Source organism: Hyperolius riggenbachi, chromosome 5 (assembly GCF_040937935.1).
Source record: "Hyperolius riggenbachi isolate aHypRig1 chromosome 5, aHypRig1.pri, whole genome shotgun sequence".
In the NCBI taxonomy this organism is placed as follows: domain Eukaryota; kingdom Metazoa; phylum Chordata; class Amphibia; order Anura; family Hyperoliidae; genus Hyperolius; species Hyperolius riggenbachi.
In genome coordinates, this window is record NC_090650.1 from 309541370 (window position 1) to 309563665 (window position 22296).

At 42.6% G+C, this 22296-nt stretch overlaps 1 protein-coding gene across 3 annotated transcripts in view; it reads right to left on the reverse strand.

The window, feature by feature from the left end:
- Nucleotides 1-22296, reverse strand: part of LOC137518833 (microtubule cross-linking factor 1-like) — a 229369-nt gene that overhangs the window by 22591 nt on the left and 184482 nt on the right. For all 3 annotated transcript variants that reach the window (XM_068237193.1, XM_068237192.1, XM_068237194.1), the window contains 4 exons: nt 21683-21850; nt 9723-9974; nt 3898-4185; nt 740-768 (listed from right to left, as the gene is read on the reverse strand). In XM_068237193.1, the coding sequence (XP_068093294.1) occupies nt 740-768; nt 3898-4185; nt 9723-9974; nt 21683-21850 (737 nt within the window). The remainder of the gene's footprint in view (nt 1-739; nt 769-3897; nt 4186-9722; nt 9975-21682; nt 21851-22296) is intronic.

Below are 22296 nucleotides of genomic sequence, written 5' to 3' on the forward strand. Positions count from 1 at the left end.
CTGCAGGAAAAAAAGTTTAATTGCTGTAATTCCTTATATGTGAGGATTACGCTATAATCAAACAAGGGTCAGTCAAGACATAAATTGTCACTTGCATGCCTTAAGGCTAACTCTTTCAGACAGGAAAAGAAAAGAAGAAACACAGCATAGTTATTTATAGCTTTTGCACTATACATACACATCTTTATATCATTATGTCACATGTCACCTCAGGTACACTCTAGGGGCCTTTCACACGGTGCGATGAGGCATTTTACCGCAGCCTAACCCTAGGGCAATAAAAGTCTATGGGGCATATCATGGTACACACGAAGCAGTGCGGAGGAAGTCTCTAATGTAACGAGAGCGCATACTTATGTTACCATGCAGCTTCTGTGGCAACGTGCGGCAGGCCAGAAGTCATGTAAGTCCATGGCAACGCATGTTTTTTAAAATGACCAGTGCAAGTTTCACGCGTCGTGCATATGCGTAAGCATATTTTAGCAATACACTTCCACGCACGTCATTGATTCAGTCACAGGAGTGAGCGCTAGAGAGCGTCACTTCCTGTATGGCCTGTGGCCGGACAGGGATTACCCCATATTACCGCGGTAAGGTTCCCGGACCGCACCGCTACTGCCAAAACACAGTGTGAAACCGGCCACAGGCTTAGAATTGGATGAGCGCAAGTTGTATAATATCAAGCACTCTAACTTAAAAGGATCACTGGTACATTTCATTTTGGGGGGGAAATAATTACCTTTGCAAACCTCCTTTCTGGATATCATCCTGTAATAACAAGCAAGATGGTTATAGGCTTATGGATCAAAACTGTTTCTGCTATATGTATATTTACATTATTAAACATTTTTTATCATGACAGCACATCACATACTGTAGTTGTAGTTGCACATAACCTGAGCGACTTAAAAGCAAGTAAAATTTAAATATGACAATAACATACTATAGAAGTAATTAATTCCTAAACTAAATTCAAATGTAATGACTATTAAGGTGTCCATTTAACTGGTAATATCAAAGCCATGGCTGTGTGTCAAAATATGATTTTAGACAGAGTGGCCTGAAGAAATGCTCTGCTGAGATATGTGGATTAGCATACAAACTGTATGAAATAGAGTGGCAGAGATACGTTTTGTTATGAAGTCTAAAATGCTAATATTCCAAGTTTCCCATTTATTAAGCATACCTTGAGGATAATGTAACTATGGAACCAATTATTATTTTGTGCCAGTTACATTATACAGGCGATTCATATTTTAAGCTTAGACCATCTTGAAGCATTTAATTTACAAGCCAAAGAAAAACTAAGTGAGATATCAAATTCCAAATCAAAGGTGGCTGCTGGCGTAAGGTGAAATTCCCATATCTCTCACTTTCACATACAGATTCTTGTTTTAATCAGCAGGCTGCACCTTAGTATCACATATACACAGCTGCAGGGTTTCTTCAGCAGGAAGCATATTTGCCATAAACTATAAAATCTGATTCTACAATATTTATTTAGGCTTAAAAGATACATGTGGCAGTTTAAAGTAAATCAGACTTACTTACCTGGGGCTTCCTCCAGCCTCCTCCAGCCCCTAGAATGCTATTTGTCCAGCTAGGTCGGCAACTTCTGGGCATGCACGAGCGCTCCCTGCTATGGGAGCTTGGCAGCACACTCACGCATGTGCAGAATAGGCTAACCTGGCCGGTGGCCACTATGGATAGATGGGCGTACTTGTGTTTTAGCATCCGGAACATGTCCTCTGGTAGACTGGATATGGGATAACAGCTTTGACATAGAAACCCCAATAGCCATAGAGTCTTCCTCCTTTTTGGCTTCTGTTGACTTTGATCTAATTTTTTATTTTTTTACATATTGACCACATTGTGCAGTATCATAAAAAAGTGAACAGTGAAGTTGGGTTTTCTCACACATAATAATGTACTGCAGTGTGTAAGTGGAATGTGCATATGGAATATTGATGTCACTCAAGCATGAAAGACAACTTTGAAGCAAACCTGACAACAGACTCTGCTGTAAGAAGAAATGTATTGACAGATGAAGTTCAGAGGAGAGTCACATGATCAGCTGTACAGCCAAACATGCAAGGATGTAGCTCCTCGCCTTGATAGCAGCCACCTGCATTATGTCCTTTCTACCAGGAACTATCGCTAGTCGATAAGGATGCTCATTCCTCAGTGACTGTGAGCAGAAAAAGTGAGGTAGGCCATATAACACAGTAACCATGGACAATAGAGTAGCTGTAACAATAGCTTGAGACAGTAGTACCGCACAGGCCAAGAACAACTGCTTTGTGGGTTGTGGTTGGACCAGAATTATTTATCCATTGACAGACCCGACAGCTTATATACTCTATATTTCATCTGTATATGGAGATGATTACGCTAAGGCTTATTAAAGTGTGAAGAAGACAAAATTCTGGCACTCCAGCAATGTACACAAATATTTTTTAACATGGACGGGTAATGGAAGATGTTGGTTTACTAAAAGACAGGTACAGTGTGTTTCACTGTATATCATTAAAATACTATTTAAACTATCAAAATAGTTCCTTTGCATCTATTGAATGATTGACTAGAACACAGTGGAAAAAAATATATCACTGCATTCTTCTTACAGTAAATGAGCACGTATTTTGTGAGCCCAAAGCAATAAGCAGCCTGTTGTGTTCAGGAATCACGGATGCAGAGTAGCTGGAACTAGGCTCATTTACAGGATTCTGCAGCTCTCTACATTAAATGACAGCTAAAGTGAGAGGTATATGGAGGCTGCCATATTTATTTTGTGTAAGTAATACCCGCTGCCTAGCAGCCCTGCTGGTCTATCTGGCTGCAGTAGTGTCTGAAACAAGCATGCAGCTAATCTTGCCAGGTCTGACAATACTGTCAGAAACACCTGATTTGCGGCATGCTTGTTCATGGCCTATGGCTAAAAGTATTAGAGGCAGAGGCTCAGCAGGACAGCCTGGAAAATAGTATTGCTTAAAAGGAAATAAATATGTCAGCTTTCATATCCCTCTCATTTCAGTTGTCCTGTCCTTTAAGCTTCTCTTTCCTCTGTGTCTCCAGCATGCAGAAACAGGAACCAACAACACACAGTCTGTACAGATCATCTATCAGCAATGGAAATAGAACAGTGCCATCTACTGGTCTATGAACACCACAAAAACCTTACATGGAATCTGGATCTGCAGGCATCATCAGATAAGTAAAAGACCTCACCATATATTGATATGCTTGGAACCCCCAATCTCTGAAATCGATATGACTAGAGCTGGGAGGTGGCAGGAGGAAAATAACCCTAGTGAGGATATTATCAGTCAATGAACAATTATTAGCTTAGGAAATACAACAAGGCCAATCTCAATTTTCTTCTATATTAGGCAAAGATGGGTTCCTTTGTGAAATGGGAGGCTGATTCTGCATTTAATTCAATAACACAATGTAGAATGATGGCTTATTTACTTGTACGCAATACATCTGTAACATAAAACAACTGTAGACTCTTATGGTACTTTATAATTTATATATTCACAATAGAAACAGAATCTTCAAGTTCATTATTCTCTGTAAAGTGCTGTAAAATATTTTAGTGCTATACAGATGTATAATAATAATAATAATAATAAAGAACATAAAAATATATAGCTTCATGGAATCTCAGCTCATTATCACAGAGGACAGTGCTTTGGTCAGTCACTGAAGGCAGTACGACAGTCTTGTAGTCATGACACAAAGGATGCATTAGATTCAAGCATTAATGCTGTCTGTGATATTTGTCATTCTCCAAGTAACTGCTTATATTTGTTACAATCCCTTTGCTGTAGCATAGGATTCAGAATTATAGAGACCTTGATCAGGGAAGAAGCAGCAAGATAAAAGACGTTTTACCTCATTCGAGAACTTCTCACGCTCCAGTTTGCGGGGCTGAGGTAAATCAGCCTCATCAGCAGAATCCAGAGAAAGTGCATCTAGAAAGAGGTTCTCAGAGCCCGAGCAGCGATCGGATCCTTTCAGCTTAGGCAGTAGCTGCTCCTCAAATTGCATGTCATCGGAGTCAGAAAATGACCTGGCTCCCTGCGGCTGCAGTGCAGCAATACTTGGATATTGGGTGATCTCCCCATCACTTTGGTCAGCAAGGAAGCTATCCGTTCTTCGAGGGCTGGAATCCTTTTGAAGCTGCAACAGTAACATTAAAATTCAAAAACTGAAAACAGATATATGAAACTAACAATCTTGCTTAAAGTAAACCTGACGTGAAAACAAACTTATGAGATGATTTATTGAATCTGTTTTACTAAACTTATATAGAACTGTGCCTCATATTTTTATTTTTAGCTTAAAGAGGAACTTCAGCCTAAACAAACATACTATCATTAAGTTACATTAGTTATGTTAATTAAAATAGATAGCTAATATAATCTCTTACTCACCCTGTTTTAAAAGAACAGGCAAATGTTTGATTTCATGAGGGCAGCCATCTTTTTGGTTGAAAGGAGGTGACAGGGAGCATGAGACACAGTTCCAACTGTCCTGTGTGCTGATCACCCCTCCAAGTTGCTAGGCAACATGAATAACAACATAGGAAATCCCATCATGCTTTGCACAGCATCAGGGAAAAAAAGCCTGGGTAATTTTCTTTGATGGGTGCAGCTTAGCTAAAAATGCAGCTAAAAATTATGCTTTGGTAAGAAAAACAAAGTTCTGATGTTGTGAAATTGTTAAAGAAACACCAAGCCTTTTCAATTCTGCAGAGTAGATTTTTAGTCTGGAGGCTCACTTTAAAGTGTACCTATAGTGAAAAAAATTGCAGCTACAGAGTACTCACCTCGGGGGGGAGAAGGCTTTTGGATGATGGAGAGGCTTAACCAGTCCTTCTCAACTGGCCCGTTCCAGTGCTACGACCACGGAAAAATCACTTGTTGACAGCTTACGCGTGTGCAGTAACATGGACCCGATTGGGCTCTGGCAGAAAATTCTGCGCTCGAGCAGGCCTGTGGTACTGTGCATGAGCCAGCCGTCTGTGTCTGTGCAGTAGCACAGACCTGACTGGGCTCAGCTTTTTCCACAAAACCCAAACTGTTTCATGCTACTGTGCAGGCACAGTTCAGCCATGCTTCGAGGGTCTTGTTGCTTGGTCGGCTTGGCTGAAGAGCAGGGGTGCAGCTAAGGTTTTTGTGGCCCCAAGCGGACTGTAGGAAGTGGCCCTATCCGCGAACAATGGGCGTGGCTATCCCGCATAAGTGGGCGTGGCCATGACATGTGGGTGGAGCTGGAGGGCGGATTGGGGCGGGGCTGTTTGCGGGGGAAAATTGATGTGGGGCGATTGAGGCGCGCGCAGCGCGCCGCGCCGAAAGATGGATTTGGCCATGACTTAGGCTATCATTCATAAAGCATTTCCGCATGCGGAAATGCTTAAAACAGCTGATTTTACCGACCACTCGGCAAAGTCAGCATTCATAAAACCTCTTTCCGCATGGAAAAATGACACTACCGAGCAGAGTGATAAATCACCGCCTTGTGCGGTGATTATCGGTACAAATGTAGCAAAATGTTCATTCATAAAGATCACCGCAAGCGGTGTGAGGTCGGGAAGTTCCGCTCCCTCTGATCTGGCGATACCAATGTAAGTGAATGGAGACACACAGACCTCCCAGGCAGCTGCAGCAAAGCGGAACACGGAGAAATGTATCAACTCGGCAGCTTCCGTGTCTCCGCAAGCCTACCGCCTGCCTACCGCCAGCTTAGCTCGGGGAATCTCCGCACTGCTTCCGCACACGGATACATCTTTATGAATGCCCACCCAGAAGTCTAAAAATCCGCCAGCTGTGTTTTCCCGCACTGATTCTCTTTACCGACAGCCTGTTCATGAATGATAGCCATTGTATGGGCGGAGCTTAACCGTAGCACAGCAAATATAGCCAACTATGACCATTAAATAATAAATGCAGCAACAGTTACCCCAGACACCAGAAAATAAAAACGCAATTTGTACAACATTTTAGCAGAAAACAAACGCAATTTGTGCAACATTTCAACAGAAAACAAACAGAATTTGGGCCACATTTCAGCAGAAATCAAACGCAATTTGGGCCACATTTCAGCAGAAATGAAACGCAATTTGGGCCACATTTCAGCAGAAATCAAACGCAATTATGGCACATTTTCAGCAGAAATCAAACGCAATTAGGGCCACATTTCAGCAGAAATCAAACGCAATTTGGGCACATTTTCAGCAGAAATCAAACGCAATTATGGCACATTTTCAGCAGAAATCAAACGCAATTAGGGCCACATTTCAGCAGAAATCAAACGCAATTAGGGCACATTTTCAGCAGAAATCAAACGCAATTATGGCACATTTTCAGCAGAAATCAATCGCAATTAGGGCCACATTTCAGCAGAAATCAAACGCAATTTGGGCACATTTTCAGCAGAAATCAAACGCAATTAGGGCACATTTTCAGCAGAAATCAAACACAATTAGGGCACAGTTCAGCAGAAATCAAACACAATTAGGGCACAGTTCAGCAGAAATCAAACACAATTAGGGCACAGTTCAGCAGAAATCAAACACAATTAGGGCACAGTTCAGCAGAAATCAAACACAATTAGGGCACAGTTCAGCAGAAATCAAACACAATTAGGGCACAGTTCATCAGAAATCAAACACAATTAGGGCACAGTTCAGCAGATATCAAACGCAATTAGGGCACATTTTCAGAGCTGCAAAAAGAAAATAATTTACTCACCTGGCACTGGCAGAAGTCTCCTCTCCTGGCCGGCTCCTCAGGCGCGCAGTTCCCACGGAGCTCCCTCCCTCCTCCAATCTCCCGCGCTGATTGAATCAGGGCTACGGGAAGATGGCCACCCGAAGCCCTGTACTGGAGGCATAGTCTCCAGAGCAGGGCTTCGGCGGCGGCCATCTTTCCGTAGCCCTGCCCTACTCTGCTCTGCCAGCCCCACGGGGCTGCGGGAAAACAGTGACGTCACGCCGACGTCACTGAGCCGCCGAGGCCCCTACGATCTTGAGGCCTCAAGCGACCGCTTGGTTCGATTTATGCCTCGCGGCGCCCCTGCTGAAGAGGATGGGGAAAGGATTCAGGATCCACAGGCTTCCCCCTCCTGTGGTAAATATTTCAAATTGGCAGTGGCAAACCTTACAGGACTCAATCCTAAGAATACATAGTAAACAGCAGCCATGACGAGCCTGCATTACTGAGATGAAAAACATAAATAATGACCCACTGAACTTTCCAGCAATAAAACATCACAAGGCCCTCCTCACATGCAGAAATGGGACATGCAAGGATATAGGCTTTTCGGCGGCTACAGTAAGGAGAGGAGTAAGGACCTGTCGCTCTGCTCACTGGAAGGTTAGATATCCACCTGCACCTCAACACAGGATTGGGCACTCTTACAATCCAAGCCGCCCCGCCCGCAACAGTGGGAATTGTAGGGGCTATTGCGACATCCCTGTTTATAAGATCAAATCTGCTGTGTTGTGTCTAGTTGACCATTAGAATGTAAAATTAATTTGCTATAATGGTTAATATTGTGCACATTTGACATATTTGTATATACTGTTACCATAAAGTTTACCTACAGATTGGTGAGGCTTCACAAAGATTTTTTTTACGCATCTCTTATTGGCTTATTTACTCATCCCTTGTCAAGACTTGAAGTGTGAACACACTCATATAGGAACATTAGGGTATGTTCACACACAGACATTATAAAAATGCCAGGCAGTTTGAGGCTGGTTTCACAGTGGGACGTTAAAGTCCCACGTTACAGCAGCCAGTAACGCAGCCTAACTCACAGCACTGTAAAATCATTTGAGCTGTTCACAGTGCACACGTTGCGTTAGATAGTAACGCAGCACGTTTAAACAAAGTGCTGCATGCTGTACGTTATACTGGGCTAAGCAGCGTTAGACTGCTTGCACATGCTCAGTAATGTTGGAGGAGGAGATCTCCCCTCCTCCTCCGCAGCCAGCCACATGGCTAATTAATATTCACTGCACTGCAGAGACTCATGGTAGGACTGTAGTGTTGTCCGGATCATGAACGAATCGTTCATTTGATCCGGATCTTTTTTGTGAGTCGAATCATCACAATGAAAGATTCGGTTTACAGTGGATGTCTGTCTGGAAGAAACAGGAACATACAGAATGTACAGTGCAGGGAAAGTCCTGTCCTGCTAGTCATTTCACCCAGTCTGCTTCCCTAGTAAAATGATTCAAATGATTCGGTTTAAAGATCCGGATCTTTTCAATGATCCGATTCAAATGATCCGAATCCTTAAAAAGATCCGGACTTCCTATCACTAACCTGGAGCGGCTGCTTTGAGAGCTGCAAAACGCAGCACAATCTGACGTCCAACTTCAACACCACCATACGTTGCGTTAGGGGCACCTTAACCTCCCCTAAAACGCAACGTCTTGGTGTGTAAGTAGCCTAAACGTCAGTTTACAGATAGGCATTTCAAAATGCCTTACACCAATTTGACAAGCATTCCAGGCATTAATTTACATTAACTCCTTTTGGAAATCCCACTGCTCTGGATTATTTAAGATCCCTTCTTAAAGAGAACCCGAGGTGGGTTTGAAGAATATTATTTGCATACAGAGGCTGGATCTGCCTATACAGCCCAGCCTCTGTTGCTATCCCAAACCCCCCTAAGGTCCCCCTGCACTCTGCAATCCCTCATAAATCACAGCCACGCTGCTGACAAACAGCTTGTCAGGGCTGGCTGTGTTTATCTCTATAGTGTCAGTCTGCTGCTCTCCCCGCCTCCTGCAGAACTCCAGTCCCCGCCTGCATCCCTTCCCTCCCTGCTGATTGGAGGGAAGGGACGGGGGCAGGGACCAGAGCTATACAGGAGGAAGGGGAGCAGCGGAGACTGACACTACAGATGTAAACACAGCCTCACAGCGTGGCTGTGATTTATGAGGGGATTGCAGAGTGCAGGGGGACCTTAGTGGGGTTTGGGATAGCAACAGAGGCTGGGCTGTATAGGCAGATCCAGCCTCTGTATGCAGATAACATTCTTTAAACACACCTCGGGTTCTCTTTAAGATCCCTTCTAAGGTGTACTTTAAGCTCTGTAATCGTCAACAGGTGATACCGTAATCCCCAATGGATGTTAAAGGATAACTACACTTGTAAAAAGCAGTTATCAGTAATGCCATACTCAGCCTCCCCTTTCTAGTGTACAGTACATGGTCCTCCACCGGCACCAAGGGCTGAGTGATCCAAACAGCCAGCTGTAGAAAGTAGACCACCTCTCCACTAAATTGAATTGAGAAGCTGTCTACTCTCTATTCAACAGCTAGTGACCAGAGGAAGAAATGGCACTGAATGTAAACAAATGAAGTATCGCTTTTCAGATCATATTACTGCCGGTACCTGCGGATGAGAAGGGAATCTGTGTGTTGGCAGAAGTAAGAGGGAGGGCATAAAGGTCTACTCAGTTTATAATGGAAGTCAACCATTTTTATCTGTTCTCTCAGATAAAGGTGAGGGACTTGGTTTATACAGAACACGATCTATACCAGTGTTTTACAGCTCGTGCTAAAAATAGCTATGTATTAACATATGCAAATATGTTATTTTAACCCACTGTTTCTAGCAGTTTGTTTGCTACTTTTTACTTACAAAATTAACTAAGAACGCACACAAATACACTAAATTTGGACAGATTCCTGATTATACCTGTTCTATTTTCCACAGTAATTTATGCCTCTGCGTTTCCCATTCATGTCTTTCTCTATCAAGTCGATCCAGCAGCTCCACCTTCTCTCGACTCCAGTTCTTGTCGCTGTGCTGTAGCTGGCTGCGCAGGTCCATCACCAGCCTGTGGCTCTCAGCCAGCATCTTCTTATGCTCCTCTCGCTCCTGACTGACAGACTCCTTCACCTCATTGGGGCTCAAGTCTCCAGGCATTTTAGGCCTCCTCACTTCATACTGCAAAAGATCGACTGACTTATAATATAGAAAAAGTAAACAGTATAGACCTCACCTCACTACCACGTTGCAGAAGAGTATTGCTATTATTTTGTATTTACAGTAAAAGTGAGTCCACCATGAGACCATATTTTTGTAAATGTGTTAGGGGAGCAGCACCCAGAGAAATCCTATACAAACTTCATGCAGTAGTGTCTTATATTATTATTATTGAGGCTTTGTAAATCACTGCAGAAGATCTCAGTGCTACATAGACTACAGAGTCATGTCACTGTCTGTCCATCAGAGGAGCTCACATTCTAATTCCTACTATAGTCACTGCCAAGTCTTGTTATCTTTGTCTAATGCCAATTTTGAGGCGGTGGGAGTAAAGCAAAGGGAGAAAATCTAACTCTTCATGTTTATGGGATTTATGAGGAAATCAGAGAGCCCATTGGAAATCCATGAAAACATGTTGGGAACATACAAACTCAATGCAGATAGTCTCCTGGCCCTGATGTGAATTTGGGGCCATAGGCAAAATAAGAGGGTTATCCACTACACCACAATGTTGCGTATATTTTGTAAGAAGAACCAACAAAGTTTACAACTACATCAGCAGATACATGAGCTCAGGACTCCAGTGCTGCAAGACAAGAGTTCTACTTAGCCACTGTGCTGAATACCTTAGAGCAGGGCTTTTCAATCTCTTCACTAATTGTACCACTTTTATCACCTGAAAATTTAAAAGTACCACCCGTGCGCCTGCGCAGTAGAGCGGACCCGATCAGGCTCCAGGCTCGGCTGTTTCCACCAGAATCCAAGTGGAGAACTGCAACTGCGTATGCGGATATGCTGACAAGGAGATCTTTGGGCATCCTATCGCTGAAACTCCTCTACTGTGGAGGAAGGGGGAAGGCTCTTTAGCCTCCAAGGTCCTCGCCGTGCTGCCCTTCAGAATAGTTCAGACCTCAGATCAGCAGTAACCCGACTGCCACTGTGCACCATTCGCCTGTGTCTTCACCACTGATTTGAGGTCTGAAGTATGCTGCAGGGCAGCACAGTGAGGAACCAGCGAGGAGAGATGAACTTTGTGGAGGCAAGATGGGACCAAGACAAATAGCAGGCAAGCCTGGTGTGTACCACCTGGCCAACAGCAAAGTACCACTGGTGGTACGTGTACCACAGGTTGAAAAGCCCTGCCTTAGAGTACTGATACAATAAAGGATTCCACATTCCCTCAAGTCAACTGAATGTGACTTAGCAATGGAAGAGATCTGTGTCAGCTGTCACTCAGCATTTCTATGGGTCATGCAGATAATGGCAAAGAACAAACTGCTGCTAATACATGTGTGACCAGGAAGGTACCTTTGCTACATGTAGCATATTGCTCAAATAGCATCATATAGTCACACTGAATGTCGGCATCCCTCTATACATTCTTCTCAGCTAACACAGTTTCTGCATTATCTGTGAGTGATGCTGCAACTGCCTGAGGCTAGACATCTCTGCTGCAATTCAATATTGCCTGGGTTGGTTCACCATGAGCCTTCTGTATGCTCTGTGTTCATTCTTGTGCTCATTTCTATGGGCAATGTGAACAAAAATATCATGCTAGTCTGACTATGCATTCCATCAAGGAACAGGTTTTTGCCTTATGTGGTCAATGTGCTTACATTACACACTGTATCTTAAGTCCCCTTTCCACTGAAAATTGCTATCAACACCGCAAATTCATAACAAATATGCTGCGCTCGCTATTCTCTCTTTTTACACTGCATGTGTTTCAACATGATTATCGTGCGTTTCTGATAATTACACTGCACAGTCGTGTTTTTGATTTCTGATGGAAAAAAATAAGATTGACCAAATTGCAAATGCGCAAAAAAATGCTGCATGTAGTGTGCTTGAGCAAAAATCAAATCACACCAGTGGCAAAAGGGTGGTGATCACCATATTCACTGCAATACCCTCGTGATCTGTAATTTGCACGTTATCCAAAAATCATACTGAAACAGGGTCAGTGGAAAAGGGGTCTTGGTGTTTCTGGGCAAGGCTGTCAAATCCTCACTTTTCTCTACACATTTTAGCTGCACTTACCTTGTCTATCCATGTAAACTGTTTGTATTTACTGCTTGCATCCTCGCTACTGTATAGCACGCTAAAAATAATGGAGTTATATTAAATAACACTAACAAAAAATGCTCCCAATACCAGGATGTCATTAGCTGCTACATCTAACAGGTTTACGGCTACTTGGATTGGCACTAGATTATGCTGGCCTATTTCTCCATATTGACATCCTAAATAATTATGGTATGGTATATTTAGGTAATAAATAATGCTGACAAAGGTATGACATTGGAGAAAATAGTATTTTACAGTGACCATATTTTGTTTTTTGATTTTGTGTGTGTGTGTAAAACAGTAAGGAGTCTTTGGACAAAACTCTCTGGCAGCAGCTCTGGCTCTTTGAGTCTGCCAGGAGAAAGGCTCGATATAAATATTATGTGTCTTAATCCTGACTACACTGTATACTATGATCCTATATTGTTGGGTAATCCCCTCAAATCCCATAAAATATACTTCATTAGGAAGTAATATTCCTATCAACTATTAGTGGGGAAGGTATGAGTCTGCTTTCCTTATCATAGGTTCCACACTCCCATATTAACAAAAACGTTATTTGGATATTAAAAAAAAGTCTAGCTCTCACCACTGCATAGGAAAAGTAAATTTAAAAGCCCATTCTAGGGGCGGAATGCTTTAAGTCTGCAACATTTCAAATGAGTCAGATGCAATCAGGGTTACACCTAATATACCAACCAGATGCAGTGCTTTTTTTTTTTTTCTTGCTTTTTCAGTGTTCAACCCGTTCAAATGGAATAAAGAATAATGACTATAAAGCCACAAGAAAACTAACAAAGCTGAGGTCAAAAATTCACAGGTATGGGATCTGAAGGCTAAAAACCACAGCAACAAGAGCTGCAGTTCAAAGCCTGAGGAACAAGATCAGAAGGCAAAATCCCAAAATACAGGATCAGAAGAAAGAAAAAAAGAACACAAAACCACATCTATAATAGCAGAGAGCTAAAAGTATCAAATCAGAATGAAAAAGATCAGCAGAAGATATTCCTGGGTTGCCATACAATTATGACGTGAAACCAATGATTATAATCACCTAAGCAGATGCCTCTACTCTGCTGGGCTAGTGTTTGGGAAGTTATGTAAAAATAATTTTGGAAAGTGGTTGTTATGATTGTTATTGCTATGGATTTACTGTGTTTGGCATAAGAAAAAATGTGACTACCTGTGTGTGATCCCACAAATGTAACATCACAGATTTACTGTATGATTGCCGTACTGTGAACATGTAATGCATTACGGTGCCGGGAAGTTCGGTGCAGAGCGAGCCAAACGACCTCTCTCCCTGCTGCCGGCTGCACTTCCCGGCGGCATTAAATACTATTCCCCCTCCGACTTGCATCAATTAGGGGGAGATGTAATTCTGGGTCTGGCAAACGCTGGAGCCCTTAATTACCGTTGTGCGCCGCATAACATTGCTGCTATGACGGCGCCACAATGAACTTCTCCGCTGTGAGCTACATACCTCAGGTGATGGCTGCAGCGAACGCCAGCAGAAAGCCGATGTTGCTGCGTTATAACCACGTGTTTTGTAAAGAAAAACATAACTCTGTCTCACAAATTATTATTTCAGATTTACGATTTATAGTATTATAATCGTAGCTAGATATTTTTTAGCCCAAATTTTATTTTGTGTGAAAAGGAATGTCTTGAAGCTTCCAGCAGAGATGCAAACCACATGCCAACAGTGTTGTGCAATATGTTAGCATATTATAAGTAAATATAAATACAGTTTAATAATAATTATAATAAAACCAGCATAATGTACAACTATACAAGCTGGTCTTCTGTATGAGAAATAGCCAGCGATCACATGGGGCTCCCCTCCACCAGCCAAGCCAACCATTTTCCATGGCTTTTGACATGAGGATTTGGATTTTTTATTTTTTTTTTCACCTTCCGAGAGAGGATGTGCTAGTAACAGAATGGCATGTTGATATGTGCTGCCTTGTGGACCTCCCACTGATACAATTTATATCCACTATGTGGGCACAAATGTTACCATTGTTTAAGAAATTGACCCCAATGTCATGCCGAGTCCTACAGGGTAAGCACACATGCAGAGTTGGAGGGACTCACTCATTGCTCCCATGCACTTGTGCATGCTGGCAGGATGACATCCCAGTGCGAAGAGTCTGCATTTCCTCTACCTGGTTGTATAGGGAAATCTGTGGTTGTGGCTCAGATTGACATGAGTTTTAAAACCTGACACTAAAAAAAACTGTTTACTTTTTGCATTCTAAAGTTATATTTGTTTGAAGTTTGAATTGTGTAAGTTTCTATTTCATTCTAAAGAGTTAAACCTTATATGACCTTTTCACTCTCTCTTACTGCCATTACACAATTATTTCCATAATACAGGAAACCGATTTAACTGGTAATCTCTATAACTGGTTCCAGAAATGTGACACTGATGGCTATGACACATGTCCCTCACTTGAAAAGGAAAAGTGACTTCATGGTGACCACTGCAGATGGTAAAATGTAGGAAATATGAGCTCATCCAAGGCAGACGCAATGTCTCTCTCTCTGAGAATGCCCAGTGTTAGTTGAATTTATAATCCAAACATCTCATTATAGGTCGGTATCAAGCGTCTATATGAAATGATCATGTTTCCGATAGTACAGTCAGAATGCTAATCTCTTTTCCACAGACACACATGCATAGCTGTCAGAGCCAGTAGAACAATACTTGTGTGGATTGCTGATTAACAAGCCACCTGCTAGAGAGGAAACAAGTATGATTTACTTCTGCAAAATCTGGAAAGTTCTTCCATATATCATACAATATTTTCAGCATTTTACAGACTAATATGCAACCTGCTGTAACAACACCATGCAGGGTCTACCAATTAGCCTACCTAAAACTGCTACAGTATTTCAGTTCCCCATGGATACTACGAACATGGTATATGATTGGCCCATTTTGAAGCTGCAAAAATATACACAGTTTGTATAACTCTCCAGCAACTTGGAATTATGCAAATGATGCATATATTTGCATGAACCGTTTGCATAATCCTGCATCATCTTGGAATTATTTGCATCTCCTTGACCACCCCTAACTCTAAGATACCCTTGAACAAAACATTTTGTTAATGTTCCTTCTCCTTCCACATTCTCTGTAAAGTAAAATTCATTAAAAATAGGGACTCTGGAGTTTCTCTGTTAAAGTAGTGGCATCACATTACTGCAATACAAGAAATGCATAATGATCTAGAAAATAGGCTCTGCAGATGACATGTTACAACTGTAGTAGGTCATTCAGTGTACAGAGAATGCATCCACCCTCAACACTCAAGTGTTGACGCAAGTTGTCACTATTGAAAAGCTTCTCCACTTAGCACCTCACACTTTTTAATCATGATGTTGAACTATCGAAACTGAGATGCAATATTAAAAGCAGCCAAGGAAGAGGGGCCCATATGTGTCTTTAAAGATGACAGATTACCATTAATAACATTTCTTTATCTCTTTTGTATTTTTTAACCTTAAAATAGAAACAGTTTACATGTTACCCTGTCAAAAAAACTTTAGTGCTTTGTCCATGCAGAAACTAGTCTAGGACAAATTGTCATTGTTAAAGGTTTTGGCTTTAAGGTCTTACTTGTTAGGAGGATAACACAGGGTATGTAGTGTAGATATGTTTTCATTCTATACTATTGCAGCCTTATGTGCACCAGTTAACAATCTTGTGTACCTAGTGACAACCCAGCAAAACATTTTACATGAATGCTCCATAATTTTGAAATCACACCTTTATAACCCAATAACACCTGTATGGTAAGCAGACGCGTATTTATAGGGGTGCATATAGGGCACCTGCTATAGGCGCCCCCTTGTGGGGGGGCGCATCCCCAACAAGCAATGAATCACCCCTGTATTAGCTGGCCAGCGCTATTGTATAGGTCCGCCGCCTGCCCGCCGCCCGCAGGAGGAGAGGAGAGGTCGAGGGATTCTGTGACATTTCCTGCTGTGAAGGAGACCTACCGTGCAGTGCCCCCCACGTGTCACCTAACCGCCTGGTGCCAGCTACATCCACACACTATTTCCTGCTAGTGAGTCTCCCCTCCCACCTCCATTACATATGCGGCCAATCAGGAGGGGGATCGGATTCGAGGATACAAGGCAGCGAGAAGGCGTCAGCGTTGCTATGGCGACCAGAAACACTGCGGGACGGAGGTCCCCGCAGCGTCTCTGGTCGCCATAGCAACTGCGGCGCTGCTCGCTGCCTTGTATCCTCGTTCCCGCTCCTGATTGGCTGCATATGTAATGGAGGTGGGAGGGGAGACTCACTAGCAGGAAATAGTGCGTGGATGTAGCTGGCACCAGGCGGTTAGGTGACACGTGGGGGGCACTGCACGGCAGGTCACCGGCACAGCAGTAAATGTCACAGAATCCCTCGGCCTCTCCTCTCCTTCTGCGGGTGGCGGACCTATACAATAGCGCTGGCGGTGAGTGTGCACATTGTGTCTGTGAGGCATGGGGCAGATCACACCTAGCTGGTGGCACAAGTGAAATGTAAAATATTATAAGCTAATAACGATTGATTGATTGATTGATTGATTGATTGATTAACCACTGTCCACTAACCAAATTGGATACCAGAGCCAAAAGACTCTGGTTAAATAGGCATATGATGTGGTTAGGGTAGGGTGGTATAAGCAAATACCACTTTCTTTTCCTGTCCCTCACTTGCTGTTCTCCTGCAATAACCAATGTTCTTTTGGGCAACTCACAGGACCCGGACATACTGTGTATGCATAGTATGTCCTTCTCCCCTGTGCATGAATGATGTCATTATACAGGAGCATGCGCACTCCTGTCCTGCGTGTACTGTCTCTGCAGTGGAGCGCGGGTAGCGAGCGTACTCCTGTACAGTGACATCATTCGGCACGGGCACAGGGGAGGAGGACATAATGTGCATACACAGCACAGTATGTCCAGGTTCTAGGTTATGTGGGTCGGCAAAAGAACATCGACTATTGCGGGAGAACAGTGCGCACTTTGCTTATTTGTCATCACGTACTTAAGTGTCGTCATCTTCAAAAAAATGACTGCGAATCCGCATACAGTGCTGCTCCATAGTATTTTCAACATCTGGGGGGGGGGGGGGGGGCGCGCAATTTCAATGCTTGCCATAGGCGCTGTTATCCCTAGATACGCCTCTGATGGTAAGTGTAAATTGCAAGTTAACCAATCTTTATGTGGGAAGTCTATTAGCTAAACTGGCTTAAAATACACCCCCCAATTCCTCCTCACATCCACTGCCTGCAATTAGCTCAATTTGGATATTCATCTCTTAGGCCTGCTCAGACTCTTCTGACTCCATAGCATTACTATCAGATTCTAAAATCTGCTTATCTGATATCGGCTTATCCAGGCTAATCACAGAACAAAGGATGCTCCTAGATTTGACTATTGGCATTGATGAAATTACATATGCTATAGAGAGATTCCATAGTAAGACGACCCCTGGGCCTGTAAGAGAAATTTCTTTGACATTTGTAGACAGCATGCCTATTTGTGTTTTGGGCGGCTCTGGAAGAAGGAAAACTACCAGACTCAATAACAACAGTGGTCCTAATAGTAGTTATCATTAAGCCTGGCACGGACATACACGACTGCGATTCCTGGAGGCCTAACTCGCTGCTGACAGTAGACACTCCAATTCTTGCCAAAATCCTACCCATCAAATTAAGTCAAGTCATATTAATGTTTATCCATCCAGATCAAACTGGCTTTATGACGCAGCTCTTAGCTTTGGGAGATCATTTGAAAATACCCAATGTTGGCATGAAAACAATGATCAATGAGTAATAGTTTCCCTAGATGTGGATAAGGCCTTTGATGCAGGTTTCCATTCAATTTCACAGCCTAAGTTAAAATAGTCAGTTTATATCCCACAAATCGGGTCTCTACAACAGACAAGTAACTTGGGGAGAATGCTGGCCATTAGCTACTGTACCATGTAATGACTTTGCTAACAACCATATTCTTGTAGGGTCAACTTTTCAATTGAGAATTACCTCACCTACGTATGTAGCTTTGGTGCACACGTCCTCAGATGGGATATTAAGTCCCTAAGCCCCAGGAACTGGTGCTTATCACCTCCCAATTCATGTAATTACAGCTAGAGATTGAATGTTACAGCATACAAGCATTTACAGGGGATTTATGTAGTCACATAGTACACTTTGGTTTGAAGCAGAGAAATTAGGTTAATCTCTATTGTAATCTCTATTGTAATCTTGCTCAGTCTAACTAATCTCTTAGCCTTGGGCACATTTGTACAGTCAGCTACAGCTTCCTTTTAACCAGTGCCATTTTAAATTTTAGACTGCAATGCGTTCCTGCCTAGTTTCTTTTAAAGCAAACCTGTCACAAACCCAGGCGATATATACTAGGGCTTATGCATTTGACTATAGGCTCTTAAAGTCTGTAAACAAGAGCCTGCCCATCACTGAGGCACAAGAAGGTGCAGCAGCAGTCATGTGACAGACACTGTTTTCATCAAAATAAAGATATTCGGGGGCTTTGTCATTTACACTTAGTTTACCAGATTAAATGGAGGGGTAGAGACATTCATAAGAAACTTAGACAAGACGGGGGTTTTAAGAAGTTGCTTATCTCTTTTATCCACTTATTTTTTTTTAAATCTTGTTTAATGATTATTTTTCTGCCCAATGGAGATTGCTAAATCCCTGCATTAAAAAGGGGCTTCCTTATTCCCATTACGTTAATGGATGGCTGGAGATTGCTAAACCTCTGCATTAAAAAGGGGATTCCTTATTCCCATTATGGTGATGGGTGGCTAGAAAGGACACTAGTGTTCTCCACTGTGGTTTTTTAAAGCACCGGAATGTCTGGTCAGTTATATATTAGGAAACCTACGAAACAGAAAAGGGGATATGATGAAAACACATACACAAGAGAAAACTGCATGCAAAACAACGACCAATGGAAGAAATCTAAAATCCTTAAAGTGACACTGAAGCGAAAAAAAACCCTTATGATATAATGAATTGTATGTGTAGTATGGTTAAGGAATAGAACATTAGTAGCAAATAAATGAGTCTCATATTTTTATTTTCAGTTATATATCGTTTTTTTAAAAGCAATGCATCATATTGTCAGATTTGCAGTTTTGCAGTCTTATACTTTAAAATACAGAATGTGTTTTGCAGAGCTAATGAACCTTTAAACCTCTCTTCTCGATGAACCTTATCTGAAGCTGTCTGTCACTGATTCTTTGATGTATAGTGCTCCAAAATCAGTGACCAATTTGGTTGTGGAGCTCAGAGAAGCTCTTTTGCATAGATAATTATCACTGCAAGCTAGGTGTATTATGTGTGCACTTCTCATTGGCTTATAAGCAGCCTGCAGGCTTTATAAAGCAGCAGAGAACTGTTTGGGAGTGAGTTTCTCCAATTGTGTGTTTGGTAAGTTTTAGAGCAGTAGGAGACAGGCCTTGGAGGTGGCAGCTCCAAGGTTTTGGCTGCGCTCACATATGGTGTTAGATGCTGGTTCTGGGGCCCCGGGCAGTGAGAGTTCCCGGGGCCCCAGGCTGGCTCATGCACCATTGTTTTTAATTATTGTAGTATCCCATGCAGTTTAGTTAGGAGGGGGGCAGATGAGAGGGAATATCCTGCACGCTGGTGCCCCCTGCTGGTCATATAGCCATTGTCTATATGCAACTGAAGCCCTTTCCAACTAATTGGCTGATTTGCTCAGCTTCTCCTTGATTATCACTGCAAGCTAGGTGTATTATGTGTGCACTTCTCATTGGCTTATAAGCAGCCTGCAGGCTTTATAAAGCAGCAGAGAACTGTTTGGGAGTGAGTTTCTCCAATTGTGTGTTTGGTAAGTTTTAGAGCAGTAGGAGACAGGCCTTGGAGGTGGCAGCTCCAAGGTTTTGGCTGCGCTCACATATGGTGTTAGATGCTGGTTCTGGGGCCCCGGGCAGTGAGAGATCCCGGGGCCCCAGGCTGGCTCATGCACCATTGTTTTTAATTATTGTAGTATCCCATGCAGTTTAGTTAGGAGGGGGGCAGATGAGAGGGAATATCCTGCACGCTGGTGCCCCCTGCTGGTCATATAGCCATTGTCTATATGCAACTGAAGCCCTTTCCAACTAATTGGCTGACTTGCTCAGCTTCTGCTTGATTATCACTGCAAGCTAGGTGTATTATGTGTGCACTTCTCATTGGCTTATAAGCAGCCTGCAGGCTTTATAAAGCAGCAGAGAACTGTTTGGGAGTGAGTTTCTCCAATTGTGTGTTTGGTAAGTTTTAGAGCAGTAGGAGACAGGCCTTGGAGGTGGCAGCTCCAAGGTTTTGGCTGCGCTCACATATGGTGTTAGATGCTGGTTCTGGGGCCCCGGGCAGTGAGAGTTCCCGGGGCCCCAGGCTGGCTCATGCACCATTGTTTTTAATTATTGTAGTATCCCATGCAGTTTAGTTAGGAGGGGGGCAGATGAGTGGGAATATCCTGCACGCTGGTGCCCCCTGCTGGTCATATAGCCATTGTCTATATGCAACTGAAGCCCTTTCCAACTAATTGGCTGACTTGCTCAGCTTCTGCTTGATTATCACTGCAAGCTAGGTGTATTATGTGTGCACTTCTCATTGGCTTATAAGCAGCCTGCAGGCTTTATAAAGCAGCAGAGAACTGTTTGGGAGTGAGTTTCTCCAATTGTGTGTTTGGTAAGTTTTAGAGCAGTAGGAGACAGGCCTTGGAGGTGGCAGCTCCAAGGTTTTGGCTGCGCTCACATATGGTGTTAGATGCTGGTTCTGGGGCCCCGGGCAGTGAGAGTTTCCGGGGCCCCAGGCTGGCTCATGCACCATTGTTTTTAATTATTGCATAGATAATAACTGACGTTTTTTATAACTCTTCCTGCACTGAAAACTATATATATGACTTGTTCCCTTACTATTAATGTTCTATTTACCAGCTGTACTACACATACAATTTGTTATTTCATACGTTTATTTTCACTTCAGATTTCCTTTAAAGTAATATGAAAACTACAACTTTTCTTTTAGTGTTGGGCATATCCTCACCTTTTCCACTTCTCAAGCCTCTACTGATTTTTTTTTATGTTTTCACTGATGCAATGGAGCTCAACTCTCTCGGCTTCTACTTGCATCACTAGTTTTTCTACCCCCCCCCCCCCCCCTCCCTTTTACCCCAAATGCAGTAATGCATTTTTTATGATACGATTAGTTAGTCTTGACTTGGGGTTATAGAAAATAATCTATAAGTAAATCTGCATAGTAAGTGACAGCACACTCTTGTATGTACCAGTTATTCTGAAAAAAAAAAAAAAAAAAAACGATTCCCAGCTGGTCTTCAAAGGTCAGAATCAACTGCCTGGTACATCTTACCTTGTGTGACCAAATTCTCCATAGATGCAGAGGCTTGACTATCATGTGAATCCAAGCCAATCATATTAGCGTATTTATTCATTGTCTTAATGAAATGTATTTCTTTTGTGACTTCAGGAAACCCTAACTAAATGCAGAATTAAATAGAAGAAACCATTGCTAACTACAGTAAGTTAGATTATTTTGTATGGCACGGACCTGTTCCAGGCGGCATTTCAGTTCAGTCCCTTCCATCTCCCAGGCAGCTTTGTCTTCTGCATAGCGCTGTTGGAACTCATGTCTGCCGGTGGCTTCATCCCGCAGCTCAGACCGGAAATCATCCAACAAGCCCTTAAATGCCGCAAGGAGACGATGATTTTCACTTGCCTATGGGAATAATAAAGGAACCCATATTACTTCTTGTCCCCAGGTTACGACTTATTGTGTTTACTAGCTGATCTTGCAAGGGTAGTTTTTTTTTAAAGAAAAGTGTAATAAAAGTAACATCTTTAGTTAAAATCAAAAGCAAGTTGAAAGCATGTGACAATGGTATTCAGAAAGCAAGACATTAAAAGGCCAATATGTGTACCTTATCCATGCACAAATATGTTCATAGGTTTGTGTATGCAGAGCTTGTTTTATATATGTAGAAGGTTCTTAGTTAGGGGATGTTATTTAGGTGTTGTGGCATCTGCTCTGAATCCCCTGAATCAACCATTCACTACAGCACAGGTTTTCTGTGTCATAGGCTGTGATCTATAGCCTTCCCACTGTGGTCTAAAAGCAGTAACAACCCCTCCTGTTGTGTCTTCCAATTCACCTAGTTTTTAAAG